At 43.0% G+C, this 14,687-nt stretch overlaps 1 protein-coding gene across 1 annotated transcript in view; it reads left to right on the plus strand.

The window, feature by feature from the left end:
- The window catches only part of LOC127008461 (latrophilin Cirl-like), a 42,952-nt gene that overhangs the window by 944 nt on the left and 27,321 nt on the right, over positions 1-14,687 (plus strand). The window contains exon 2 of the mRNA XM_050880606.1: positions 9,053-9,242. Coding sequence (XP_050736563.1) covers positions 9,053-9,242 — 190 coding nt within the window. The remainder of the gene's footprint in view (positions 1-9,052; positions 9,243-14,687) is intronic.

Here is a 14,687-nt window from a genome sequence, read left to right on the forward strand (position 1 = left end):
AAATGAGAAATGAGGAAGGGAAGGAAGGGAATAAACACGAAACGGTAAAACGAAATGAATGATGCGCGTAAAAAAAGAAAAAAAAAAGAATCATAGTTAAACATTAAAGAAAAAAAGTAACTGCCGGGAAAATTTAAATACAAGAAGAATAACGAAATATTTAAAAAGTAGTTACATAAAAAAATGAAATAGAAGGGAAGAAATACGAACGGGTGAAATAAATAAATGATACTGAGGAAATAAGAAAAAAAGAGGAAAGTCAGGAAACAGACTTAAAAATAAAGAAGAAAAAAGTAAACTAACTGCAGAATACAAATAAAAGAGGAAAAAAAACGAAGAATCTCACCCCCACCCCCCAAAGAAAAAAAGAAGAAATAAATAAAGAAATAGAAAGAGAGAGAGAGAGAGAGAGAGAGAGACACAGAAACTGAACCTGAAAATCACACAAAAAAGTAAAATCACAAAAAAAATATACAAGGAAAAAGAAAAGGAATAGCTCACTCAAAAAAGAAAAGAGATAAAGACAGAAAACAGAGAAAGATATAAAGAAAAAGAGACCTTAAATATCACAAAAAAATAAAATCACCGAAAAATATATATAAAAAAAAAGAAATAGCTCACTCAAAAAAAAGAAAAGGGATAAAGACAGAAAACAGAGAAAGAAATAAAGAAAAAAAAGGACCGTAAATATCGCAAAAAAATAAACTCAAAGAAAATATATACAAAAGAAAAAATACTCACCAAAAAAAAAAATATAAAGATAGACCATAAATATCACAAATAATAAGCTCAAAGAAAATATATACAAAAGAAGAAAAAATAAACTCATTGAAAAAAGGAGAAATAAAAAGAGATAGAGAAAAAGAAAGTGGTAAGAAAAGAGAGCGAGCCAGAAACTGAACCCTTAAAATCACCTTCCATCTACCTTCCCGCCAGGTGTGTGCGTCCCTCGGGCCTCACCTGCGCGCCCCGGACCCTCGTGCCGCGCCTCGCCGGGAAATTGTTGGACACGCGAGAAAATACGACATAAAAAAGACGCCGAATTATTTATACATTATTTTCCCCCGGACGGTCACGTGAATAAAACCCTGAATCATTTATTTACTCTGCGCTCCTCTCTCTGTGTGTTTGTTTGTTTGTTTGTGTGTGGGGGAAGGGATGTGTGTGTTTGTGTGTGAGGGGGTTGTGTGGGGGGTGGAGTGGGGGGGGTGGGGGTTGGTGTGTCCTTTTTTGTCTTGATTTTTCTTAACAGACACAGACAGACAGACAGACAGGCAAAAAAAGAGAAATAAGAAAGTAAGTAGAGAAATGAGAGATATAAGAGAGAAGAAAAAATAATAGTTACCTCATTTTCTTCTTTTCTTCTCCTTCTTCTCATTATTATTATTATTATTATTATTTCTTTTTTTTCTTCTTCTTCTTCTTCGCCTTCTTTTTTTCTTCTTCATTTTCTTCTTCTTATTATTATTATTATCATCATCATCACCATCGTCATCATCATCATCGTCAAAGATTGAAATAATTCGTTCATCTGACAGGATAAAAAAAAAACGAAGATAGGAAAAATAATGATGCTAATGATAATAATGGAAGAAAATAAGGCGGAGTCACGTATACGAGGAAAATTATATATAAAATTGATAAGAAAAATAGTTGGAAAAGTTAAGAACAAGACAGTCAGAGAGATGGGAAAGGATTCTCAGGAGATTCTGGTAGAGATAGTGTGGTCGAGGTTGTGGTGATGGTGATGGCGGTGGTGGTGGTGGTGGTGAGGGTAGTAATATTGGTGGTGGTGATGGTGATGATGGTGGTGAGGGTAATAGTGATAGTAATGGAGTTGATGGTGATTAACGTCTTCAAATAGTAATGGAAGGTAGTGTTAGTTATCTTAAATAGTATGTAACACATTCCCTTGGAGCAGTAAGTAGCGGGCTTTTTCTTTTCATTATTGTTTTCTTTTCTTTTTTACGCCCTTGAACTTGAACTTGAACTCTGCTGTAAAAAAAAAATATAATAAATAGTAACGGGGCCCAAAAATCAATGAAAATACTCCTCTTCTACTTCCTCCTCCCCCATCAACACCCCTTTTTCTTCCATCTCCCTCTTTTCCTTCTCTTTTCTTTCCTATTCCTTCCCTTACGCTCCCTTCACCTCCTCCCTTCTCCTCTTCAATGAAAATACTCCTCTTCTACTTCCTCCACCCCCATCAACCTCCCTTTTTCTTCCATCTCCCTCTTTTCCTCCTCTTTCCTTTTTCTATTCCTTCCCTTACTCTCCCTTCACCTCCTCCCTTCTCCTCTTCAATGAAAATACTCCTCTTCTACTTCCTCCTCCCCCATCAACACCCCTTTTTCTTCCATCTCCCTCTTTTCCTTCTCTTTTCTTTCCTATTCCTTCCCTTACGCTCCCTTCACCACCTCCCTTCTCCCTTTTTCTTCCATCTCCCTCTTTTCCTCCTCTCTCCTTTTTCTATTCCTTCCCTTACGCTCCCTTCACCTCCTCCCTTCTCCTCTTCCTCCTCCTTCCCTTCATGCCCTCCCTCCACCTACCTCTTTTCCTCCTCTTTCTTTTCCTATTCCTTCCCTTACTCTCCCTTCACCTCCTCCCTCCTCTTCCCCTTCATGCCCTCCCTCCTCCTCTTCGCGTTACTTATGAAGACAAACTGGGGAGACAGAGGCCCCGCTGAGTCCCCGGGGAAATAGGAAGGGCCAGATCAGACGTGTGCTGCGGGGGGAAGGGGGAGGAGAAGGGAGTAATAGCTGAACTACACCATGTCCGGGGGCGTGGCTGACTGACTGACTGACGTGCTGACTGACTGACTGGCTGACGTGCTGACTGACTGAGGTGCTGACTGGCTGGATTACTGGCTGACTGGATGATGGCTGATTGATTAGGCCCATTAGGGTGTTGGATGATTATGGTGTTGATGGCTGGCTGACTGGCTTCGTGCTGGGTGATGACTGGCTGGCTGATGACTGAGACTATTATGAAGGTTGTGGGAGAAAGTCTTCGGGGATATCACGCCTTCTTTCACACGTCTCTCTTCCTACACTTCTTTCTTTCACTCACTTACCTCTCCTCTTGTAGTTGTAAATACCTTGTTATAGATATTTTTAGGCTTTTGTTTTTCCTATTTAACTTATCTTTCATTTGTTTCTTCAGTATAAAATTTGTGGTGAGGGTGTTTTGTATTTGTAGGTGAAAATGTAAGCATCTACCTTCGTTTTGTTACTATTACTAATACTGATACTAATACTGCTGCCACTATTACTGTTATTGTTTGTTATTACTATTGAAGTTTAGAGTAATGCGTCGCTTGTGTTCGTGCTGTGCTAAAATATATAAATGTTGTTGTTGTTCCGCTTTCCGTGGCCGCTATCTCTCCCGATGCTCTGAAAATCACTGCCCATTCGTGTTTGTGTGTGTGTGTGTGTGTGTGTGTGTGTGTGTGTGTGTGTGTGTGTGTGTGTGTGTGTGTGTGTGTGTGTGTGTGTGTGTGTGTGTGTGTGTGTGTGTGTGTGTACATGAATTACCTGTAACTTTTCCTTTTCTTTTTTTCACCACCTTTTATTTCCGTTTTGTATACATGAATTACCTGTAACTTCTCCTCTTCCTTCTCCACCACCTTTCCCTTATCTCCCTTTTGTGTACATGAATTACCTGTAACTTTTCCTTTTCCTTTTTTTCACCACCTTTTATCTCCCTTTTGTGTACATGAATTACCTGTAACTTTTCCTCTTCTCTTTTCACCACCTTTCCCTTATCTCCCTTTTTTGCGCCGCTGGAGGATACAATGGCAATTTTTCACGGCACTTTCACTTCAAATTTCCCAACACTCGGCGCGGCTTCGAGGCTGCGCTGAAGGGGCGACTTATTACCTCTCAATGGGCCAGCTCCATCTTTTCCGTTCTCCCTTTTTTTTCTCCCTTTCTCCCTCTCTCTCCCTCTCTCCCTCTCTATCATTTGTATCTCGTTAATGTATTCTCGTGTGTAGCAACCTGCCGCCTCACACCCTCTCGTTTGCTTCTTTTTTTTCTCTCTCTTTATCTCTCTCGCGCGCTCTCTCTCTCACGATGTTTTTTTTTTTACCTTCGCTTGCTCAAGACACGTTTTTAGGTCACTCTTTTATCATTGTATAGGTCATTTCTCTCTCTCTCTCTCTCTCTCTCTCTCTCTCTCTCTCTCTCTCTCTCTCTCTCTCTCTCTCTTTTCCGATCTATCGCCCTGGACCACTTTAGGAGGTGCCGCGCCCCCCTAACCCCCCGCCCCCTCTTTTCACCCCAGCCCCCCCCCCTCGCCCCCCTTTTCAGCCCCCTTCGAGGCACTTGTATACCAGTGACAGCAACGTTTTTTTTTTCTTCTTGTTTTCAACGTTTTTTTTTTTTTCCCGTCCGTCTGCACACCTGTCTCCTGCTTCTACACACACACACACACACACACACACACACACACACACACACACACACACCTTCCATCATTACCTAACTCATCACTATCTATGCCACAGCTTTCTTTCCTTTTTTTTTTACTCCTTATCTTCTTCCTTCTTTTCCCTCCCTCCCTCCGTATCTCCTTCCATCACTTTCTCCCTTTTTCTTTATCCCTCCCTCCTTCCCTCCCTCACATTTTTTCCTTATCTTCCTTCCCACTGTCTCTCTCCCTCTTCCCAGCTTCCTCCCTCTCTTCCTTCTCTCCTCTCTCTCGTTCTCCCTCCCTATTTTTCCTACCTTCCTTCCCTGTCTCTTCCTTCTCTCTTCCAATCTTTCCCTCCCTTTTTCTTTCTTCCCCCTTTCCTCTCCCTTTGTCCTTCCCTTTCTCCCTCTCCTCTGCCCTGCCTCTCCTCTCCCCAGCCTTCTTTTTTTCTTTCTCCCTTTTTCCTTCCCTTTCTCCCTCTCCTCTGCCCTGCCTCTCCTCTCCCCAGCCTTCCTTTTTTCTTCCTCCCTTTCGTCCTTCCTCTCTTGTTCTCCCTCGCATGCACACCGTTTCTCCTCTTTTCTCTTCCACTTCTTCTTTCTCACCTGGCGAATACCTTAACGACTCCACCACCACCTCACTTCCTCACCTGTTCGTTCGTTTGTTTACCTGAGATAATGATAGTGCCTTCAGCTCGATAATGACGCCGCCGCCAGTCCTTGTTTGCCGTGTCTTGAGCCGCGACAAAGGGAAGTGCCGGGCGGGAGTGCCACGCGTGTATTGGTGCCGTGCTGAGTGCCACCCCGTACGCGAGCCACTTACCTCCGTGACACCTTCAGTAATTGCAGTGAACGAGGTGAAGGAGGAGTTGTTAGTGGGGAAAGTGGTGTTAGTGGAGGGGGTAGTGGTGGTGGTGTAATGGAGGTGGAGGAAGAGCAGCAATATTGGAGGTGGAATATTGGAAAGTGGAAATAAGAGAGAGAGAGAGAGAGAGAGAGAGAGAGAGAGAGAGAGAGAGAGAGAGAGAGAGAAAATTAATTAAGGCATGTAAAGTAAGGGGAAGATAATTGATTTTACTTCGAGTGTGTTATCGCCTTACTGTTGTTGTTTTCTTCTTCGTTTCTTGCTTAAATTTGTGTTTTAGTTAATTTTCCTGTTTTGTTTTTCTTTTTCTTTTTATCATCTCGTTTCTTCTTCCTCTTCGTCACCTTGTTCCTTCCTTCTTCCCTTTCTCCTTATCTTTATCTTTTTATTCATGTCTTCAATGTATTATTTTCCAGTATCACGTCCTCTTCTTCCTTCTCCTCCTCCTCCTCCTCTCCATCAATCCACATCCTCCTTGTACCAATCCTCCTCCTCCTCTTCCAGTTAGTCCTCCTCCTCTTACTCTTCCTCCTCCTAGCAATCCTCTCATCTCCACCTCCCTCCTCCTCCTCCTCCAGTTAGTCCTTCTCTTACTCTTTCTCCTCCTAGCAATCCTCTCATCTCCACTTCCCTCCTCCTCCTCCTCGTCCTCCTCTTGGCCCACTTTCATCGCCCTTCTATTTTTACCCAGCCAGGCTTGAGAGATAAGAGGAATATTGGCAACAGGAAATCCTATTGCATATTCCCGCCGGGCCAGAGACGTGATCCCCTCAAAAACCTGGTCCACAAAGACGCCTAATTCGTCCTCATCCTCCGCCCTCCTCGCTGAGTCGATCATTGCTCTTCCTCCTCTCCCTTCGTGTACCTCGTCCTCTTCGTCTTCCTCTTTATCGTCCTCTTCCTTTTCCTCTTTCTCTGCCTTGTTCTTTCTTCCTCTTCCTTGTTCGTGTTTTTTATCTCTTTCTTTTTATTGCTCTTCCTCTTCCCCTTCCTCTTCCTCTACCTCTTCCTCGTCTTCTTACTTGTTCCTGTTTTTTTCCCTCTTTCCTCAACCTTTTTATCCCTTTCCTCTTCTTTTATTGGGGTTTCTGCTCCGTCTGTCTTCTTTATTATTTTCGACTCTCCCCTTCCTCCTCTTCCTCATTCTCGTCTTTCTTCCTCTTCTTCGTCCCCATCTTCCCCTTTTCTTTCTTTCCCTTTATTCCCCATTTCACTTCTTTCCTGCACCTGCTTCTTCTTCTCTTTCCTCTTTCTCTTCATCATCCTTCTCTTTCCCTTATTCATTCTCCCCCGTGTTGCTTTTTTTCTCCCTCCTCCTCCTCCTCCTCCTTCTTCCTTTCTTCCTCCTCTTTGTCCTCGCCGCTTCTTCGTGTAAGCTCAGCGGCGGCGGCGGCGTTGGTGGTGGTTTCGGGTTTTCAGTTCTCGGCGCGGAATCGGTTCAGGCGGATTGTTGAGATTGACTCCCTCGCTTCGCTTGACGCCCCGCTCTTCGTTTTCTGTTCCTCTTTCTCCTCCTCATCCTCATCCTCTTCCTCTTCTTTACTCTTGTTTTCACCCCCCTTCTCCTTGTCATGTTCTCCTCTTTCTCCTCCTCCTCCTCCTTCATTCTTTCCTTCTTTATCTCTATCCACTTCTTTATTTTCCTCTTCTTTAATCTTGTCCTCTTCTTCCTTTACCTTCTCTGTCTTATTTTCCTTCTTTCTTCGTTTTCTGTTCCTCCTCGTCCTTCATTCTGTTCTTCTTTACCGTTATCCACTTCTTCCTTTCCCTCTTTTTTAACCTTGTCTTCCTCCTCCTCCTTCTCTTCCTCTCCTCCTCCTCTTCCTCCTTCGTATCTTGTGTCGAGTGCTTTCCTCATTTTTTTCCTCTTTATTCATTCATTCGTTCATCTATTATTTATTTACTAATTTGTTTCAGTTCAGGTTATTTGCTTTTGTTTTTTTTATGTTGTCGCTCCTTGCATTTGTTTCGTTTTTACTTCCCTTTTTTTTTTTCCTTTCATCCATTCTAATTATTTTGCAATCTCACCAGTCATGGCAATTTCTTTTATTTATTTTTATTTCGCTTCGTTGTGCTTATTTTCTAATTATTGTTTTTGTCCATCCTAATTATTTTTCATTACATAGTTTTTGAGTATATATTAACTTTTTTGCATTTGATAGTTCCATATGTACTTTTCACACACTCAGTATATATTGTTTGTTTGTTTTTCGAGTGTTTTAAGTGTTTATTTTTTCACACTGACCTACTTCCCTGTTCTCATTTTTGTTTACCTTGTCGATCAGTATTTTTTTCTCTCGACTCTAAAAATAACTTGCGTTCTCACCTCTCCTTTCTCTGCTTCCTCATGAGCTTCTTCCTCTTCCTGCTCCTCCTCCTCCAACTCCTCTTCCTTTTGTTCTCTTTTAGTTTTTCTTTCAAATTTTTACCATTATTTTCTTCGTCGTTATCCTCTCTCGCCTTCTAAGTTTTGGCATAAGCTTTTAAATAATACGAAAACGATCAACTCTTTTAACGCTCACAGTAATAAATTCTTCATCGCGACAGGAGTGAATGTTCCCGCAAGGACGTACACGCAGCAACTGATTTAATTACTGTATTCTGAAGGGCCTGACCAGCTAGTGAATGAAATCAATAGTGTAGGCAGCCTCGTCACAAGCCAGTAGCAAGTTTTCTGTAGCCTGCTCTTCCATGTTTTCCTCCTCCTCCTCCTCCTCCTGCAGCCTTTGACTCTTCAACACAAGGTCATGCTCGGTCATCCGCCTAACTCCACTGCAGCAGACGAAAGGAATACCAATCTCTCTCTCTCTCTCTCTCTCTCTCTCTCTCTCTCTCTCTCTCTCTCTCTCTCTCTCTCTCTCTCTCTCTCTCTCTCTCTCTCTCTCTCTCTCTCTCTCTCTCTCTCTCTCTCTCTCTCTCTCTCTCTCTCTCTCTCTTTCCTTCCCTTGGTCCCGTCCCTTCTTGTTACTCCTCCTTCACCTTGTTAAACGTCTCCTCTGTTTCTATCTTATTCCCTCTACGTTTCCTGTGGTCTGCTTTATCTGATTATCACCCTCGTCCTGTTACTTTCCTTCTTCCCTCTCTGTTCCATGTTTCCTCCATTTGTCCTGTGTTTCATTTGTCCACCCAGACCATTTTTTTGTCCCTCCGTTCTCCTTTCATGTATATTCATCCGTCTAAATTTAGGGTCTGGCTGGCGAAGTGGTGAGGCCCCTCGATTTCAGACCTCTTGAGTGGTGTTCAAGTCTGCATTGAGCGTCATCTTGTGTGGGAGAAGTGTTTGTGATGCAATTATTTTTTACAGAGTTATCCCATCGTCCCTCAGCGCGCTAATCATGTTCCCTCTTCCCCTATACGAGGTCAACTCAGCCTCACTTTAATCATTTTAGTAATGGTGTGTGTGTTTGTAACTTTATACTGATGAATATTACCATTAGTGTACTTCTTTTGCTTAGTTTAGTCATCCCTCCGTCTCAGAGCGAGCGTACCGTTTTCTCTCCTCTCCCTTTACCATGCCAATTCAGTCTGTGTATCATTAGGAGCAGTGTGATCTTGTGTCAGTATATATTAACTGATTCATAATACCCTTTTTTTTCCTTATATTCAGCCCTTTGTCACTTTACAAACTTAACGATATCCTTCAACTATTCCACATCACTGTTGAGAGTATTAGCTTTCGTTTATTTTCGTGAATTACTCATTCCCTACCATACTCTTCTTTCAGTCACCCCTCCTTCACTCCATAACCTAACCATTTTCTTTCCTCCTCCCACAGGCCAGTCCTACCGCACCGCCTACGCCTGCGAGGGGACAATGCTCAACATCAACTGCAACCCCGGCAACGTGATCGACGTGATTCGCGCCAACTACGGCCGCTTTTCCATCACCATCTGCAACGCCCACGGCAATACGGAGTGGTCGGTCAACTGCCAGAGCCCGAGGACCCGCCGCGTGCTGGCCGAGAGGTAGGGAGAGAGAGGGGACGAGGGGCAAGGATAGGGAAGTTAGTGAGAAGAATGGAAAGGTGTGAAAGGTAAAATAGAAAGGAGAGGGGAAAAGTGTGAGAGGTAGAGAGAGAGGGAGAACAAGAGGCAAGGATAGGGAAGTTAGTGAGTAGAATGGAAAGGTGTGAAAGGGAAAACAGAAAGGAGTGCAAATGTGTGAGAGATAGAGAGAGAGGGAGAGCAAGGCCTGAAAGATAGAAAGAAGAGGGGAAGGGTGTAAGAAATAGGAAGAAAGGGAGAACAAGACCAGGAAGATAGAGATGAAAGGGGAAACTTGTAAAAGATAAGGAGAGAAACGGGACAAGGAACAAGATAGAAAGGGAAGATACTAGAAAGGGAAGGGAAAGGTTGTAAGAGGTACGAAGAGAGGAAGACAAGGCCAGGAAGATAGGGAGAAGAGGGGACAGGTGACAGGTAGAAAGACCAGGGTAACTAGGGATGAATAAGCGATAGCAAGTGTCAGAATGGAAATGACAGGACCAGGGAAGGCTGTCGAAAGTTGCGGAATGGTAAGGTAGAGAGGGAAACGAAAAGGGAAGAGCAGAAGAATAGGGGAGAGAGGAAAGGGTGAGTAGAAAGAATATATTAGGGGAAGAGAAAGAAAAAATCACATAGGAAAGGGGAGAGAGAGAGAGAGAGAGAGAGAGAGAGAGGGAGAGGGAGAGAGAAACCTGGAGACATATAATAAAAGAGGGAGGCAAGAGGTGTTAGTATGGCTGAAACTATTGGAAGAGACGGGAGGAAGGGAAGCGAGGGGCAACCAAGAGAGCAGAAAGGGAAGGAAAGGTAGGGAGGTTAGGAGGGAGAGAAGGAAGAAGCGAGGGAAGGTAAGAAGGAGCGAGGGAAGGAGGAAGTATTATCATTTAAGAAGATAGAGAAGGGATAGCAAAAAGGAGGAGATGAGAAAAGAGGGAGGATAGAGAGTAGAAGAAAGAGAAGGAAATGTAAAGAGGGGGAGAGAAGGAAGGAACGAGGGAAGGAGAAGGAATAGCGGAAGAGAAGAGGTAAGAAATAGAAAGACAGAAAGGGAGGAGAAGATAGGGTGAAGAAGGGGAAAAAAGAGTGAATTAACGATTTGAAGGGTAGAAGGAAAGAGAGAATAAGAGAATGAAGAGAAGATAGGAAGGTAATAGTGAAAGGGAAGAAGTAAAAAAAAAAAGAGGGGAAGACCGAAGGGTAGTAGGAGATAGGGTGAAGACGAAGGAGAGAAAAAGAGTGAATTAACGATTTGAAAGGTAGAAAGAAAGAGAGAATAAGAGAATGAAGGAGAAGATAGAAAGGTATTAGAGGAAGGGAAGAGGTGAAAAAAGAGGGGAAAACAGAAAGGAGAAGATAGGATGTAGAAGGGGAAAAAGGTGAATTAACGATTTGAAGGGTAGAAAGGAAGAGAGAATAATTAAAGAATGTAGGAGATAGGGAAGGAAGTAGAAACAAAGAGGGAGAGGAGAGCAAGTGTTTAAGAATAGGGAAGAGAAAGGGAACTACGATAGAGAGAGGAGAGAGAGGAAGAAACAGAATGAAGGAGATAAGGAAGGAAGAAGAAGGCGGAGAAACGGAGAGGAAGTGTAGAAATGAAAGAAGGAAGAGGGAATTACAGTATAGAGAGAAGAGAGGAGGAGAGATGGAAAAAAAGAATGAAGGAGATAAAGAAGGAAGAAGAAAGACGGAGGAACGGAGAGTAAATGTAGATATGAAAGAAGGAAGGGGAAATTACAGAATAGAGAGAAGAGAGGAGGAGAGATGAAACAAAAAAAAAAAAAAGAATAAAGGAGATACAGAAGGAAGTAGATAGAAGGAGGAATGGAGATTGATATGAAAGGTAGGAAGGTAACTTGATTTGAGAGCTAGAAAGGGAATTACAATATAGAAAGGCGATATGAAAAAAAGGAGATAGGAATAGAACAACAAGACGGAGGAAGAGAAGAAGAAGAGCACATCTCGAATTGAAAGATAGAAAGGGAATGAAGATAGAGAGAGGAGAGAGATAAAAAAGAGAACAAACTGAAGGAGAAGGAAAAAAACAAGAAGGAGGAAGAGAAAAAGAAGAGTACATGTAGATTTGAAAGATAGAAAGGGAATGAAAGTAGAGAGAAGAGAGAGATAAAAAAAGAGAACAAAATGAAGCAGACAGGAAAAAAGAACAAGGAAATAAAGAAGAAGAGCATGTGTCAGAAAGCTAGAAAGGGGGGATGAAAGTAGAGAGGAGAGAGATGAGGGGGAGAGATGTGAAAAAGGGAGGGGAGAAGAGAAAGGGAGGAAGAGGCGCAGCTAAAGGGCGGGAATAGAGGGAGGGCGAGATTAATGAAAGAGGCGGGACAGGTTATTGTCAGGTGGGAGCGTTAGGCGAGGTAGACGCGTATCGATTGCTTTTAATATTCGGTTGAGTTCGTGTGCGAGGTGGTGTGAGTGTGTGAAGGGGGAGGGGATGTGTGTGTGTGAGGGAGTGTTGGGGTGTGAGGTATGTCGGTGAGTGTGTGTGTGTGTGTGTGTGTGTGTGTGTGTGTGTGTGTGTGACTTGAAATTTAGTACACACACACACACACACACAAGAAACAACAACAACGACTTCATGGCCAATTGCAACCGAGATAAAGAGAGTGTAAAAAGTATATAAAAAAAGTAGCATGCAGAAAAACAGTATTCATATTAAACAACAACAACAACAACAACAACAACAACAACAACAACAACAATAAAACACGAGTACTATACCAGATGATAGCTATACCCCTTCCCCCTCCCTCCCCCCTCCCTCCCCCTTCCTTCCCCTCTAATAAAAAAGGAGCAAAATACCGTAAAGAAGACAGGAGAGAAGACAACACGAGAGAGAAAAAGAGAGAGAGAAATTAGTGAACTCAAGACACGGAGGTGGAGGAGGAGGAGGAGGAGGAGGAAGGTCTCATGAGTAACATTAGCTGAATTAAATAGAGCCAAGTCACCCCTTAGTCTCCCCTTCCCCTTCCTCCTCCCCTCCTCCTCTTCCTCCTCCTTCTCCCCTTTTTCTTTTGTGTTTTCCTCTCTTTCTTATTCCCCTTCTTGTACCCCCCCCCCTTCTTCTTTACTCCCTTTCCTCCTCATCATCATCATCTTTGCCCCTCTTCCTTCCTTTCATCTTATTGTAGTTCCTCTTCTCATTTCTCCTTCTCACCCTCTTCTTAGGTCCTCTCTCCTCTTGTCTCCTATCAGATTTTCTTCCTCTTCCTCTTACACTCCCTCTTAAGTCCAGTCCCCTCTTGCCTTCCTCTTCCTCTTTCTCTTCTTTGTACTCTTTATTCCTCGCTTCCTCCTCTTCTTATTCCTTCCAATCATCCCTCTCTCCCTATTATCATTCATCTTACGTTCCCTTCTACTCTTTTTCCCTATTTTCTCATCCCTGTTTTCGTGTCCTCTTTTCTCCTCCTCCATCTCCTCCTTCTGTCTCCTCTTCTCTTCCCTCTCATAGCTTCTTCTTCTTCTGTGGTAGGTCCTTTGCTTCTTCCCTTCTTCCTATGGTTCTCTTCTTTTGTTTCCTTCTTCCTCCTCCTCCTCCTCCTCCTCCTCCTCCTCCTCCTCCTCCTCTGTTCCTGTTCTTTTGCCTCCTCCTCCTTTCTCTCTTCCTCAGTTCCTATTCTCTTGTTTCCTTCTTCTTCCTTCTCCTCTGTTCCTATCCTTTTGTCTCCTCCTCCTCCTCCTCCTCCTCCTTCCTCTCTTCCTCAGTTCCTATTCTCTTGTTTCCTTCTTCTTCCTTTTCCTCTGTTCCTATCCTATTGTCTCCTCCTCCTCCTCCTCCTCCTCCTCCTCCTCCTCCTCCTTCTAGCTTCCCTTTCGTAGTCCCCTCGCTTCCTCCCTTCTTCCTTCCCCTCTCCCCACCCCCTTGAATGGAAATGGTCCGCGTAATAGGCCACAGGAGACCCAGGGAGATCCAAGACTGTTTCTCCTCCCTTTCTTTTTTATTCTCCCTATCTATCTATCTACCTATCTGCCTGTCTGTCTGTGTATCTGTCTATCTAGGGCTGTTTCTTTTCCCTTTATTTTTTCTCTTCTCCATATCTGTCTATCTACCTATCTATTTATCTATCTACCAGTCTGTGTGTCTATCTATATATCTATCCAAGGCTCTTTCTTTTTCCCCTCTTTATTTTCTCACTATCTATCTGCTTGTCTGTCTATACTATCTATCTATCTATTTATCGAAGCATGTTTCCCCTATTCTTTTTTGTCTCTGTCTATGTATGTATCTATCTGTCTTTAAGAAGGTGAGGAGGAAAGAAAGAAAAATATAGGACAGAAAGGCTTAATGAATCCACATATATTTCTTACTCCTCTTATTCTTCATCTTTTTATTATTATTTTTACTTTTATACACTCAAAGAACTCAACCTCCTCCTCCTCCTCCTCCACCCCATTCTTTTTTTCTGTTCCCTCTCTCCCTCCTTCCTCTTCTTCTCCTCCTCCTCCTATCTGTGTATGAAGCCTGAATTAATAATGTAGGCAAAAAAAAAAAAAACAGGAACCTTCGCCTAAAGTTAGTGTCAGTTTTGCTTTTTTTTTTATATACACGGAAGGGAGGGATGATTTTTTTTTCTTTTTAAGCAGAGAGAGAGAGAGAGAGAGAGAGAGAGAGAGAGAGGGGTGGGGGGTAGGGGGTAAGTAAACAGTGATAAGCCCCCACCACCCCCACACTAAAAAACGAAGATAATAAAGAAGAGAACTTGTAAATAATAAAGAAGAAGAAGAAGAAAAAGAAAAAGATAAAAAAGAGGAGATGAATAATACAAAGAGGAGGAGAAAATGCCTCACCCCACAACGTCAGAAAGAAAGAAGAAGAAGAAGAAGATAAAGTCTGCAGAAAAAAAAAAAATTAAAAAGTAAGACCGAGAAGAAGAACAAAAACTGTGGAAGAACAAGAAGAAGAAGAACAAGAACAAGAACAAGAAAACAAATTAGACCAGACAGAAGAGAAGAATGGGAAAAAAGAAAAAAAGAGAAAGAGAAAGAGGGAAGAAGAAGAAGTTAAGGAAAGAGGAGATGAGGAAGAAGGGAGAGCGATGGAGCTAAGGGAAATTAAGGTGGAGAGAGAGAGAAGGAAGAAGAGGAGGAAGGTGAGGGGAGACAGGTGGAAGGGACGGAGGAGGAGGAGGAGGAGGAAAGAGGAAGAATGGAAGGTTAAAGTGGAGGAGAGAGGCATAAGTTTAGGTGGGCGGAAGGGGGTGGAAAGGGGAGAGGGGAGAAGAGGGGAGAGGAGGCGAGGAGGGTGATCAGGTAGGTCGGAGTAAGGGGAAGTAGGAACCTTTTATGAAGACACACGACTCCACAGGGACCGCCGCCCCCCTCCATACATACCCATACTTCTCCCTTCTCCTTAGAAAATAGTTCCCTCCTCCTCTTCCTGCTCCTCCTCTTCTTCTTCATCCTTTTCCTTCTTCT

This window comes from Eriocheir sinensis, chromosome 37 (assembly GCF_024679095.1).
Source record: "Eriocheir sinensis breed Jianghai 21 chromosome 37, ASM2467909v1, whole genome shotgun sequence".
Lineage (NCBI taxonomy): Eukaryota > Metazoa > Arthropoda > Malacostraca > Decapoda > Varunidae > Eriocheir > Eriocheir sinensis.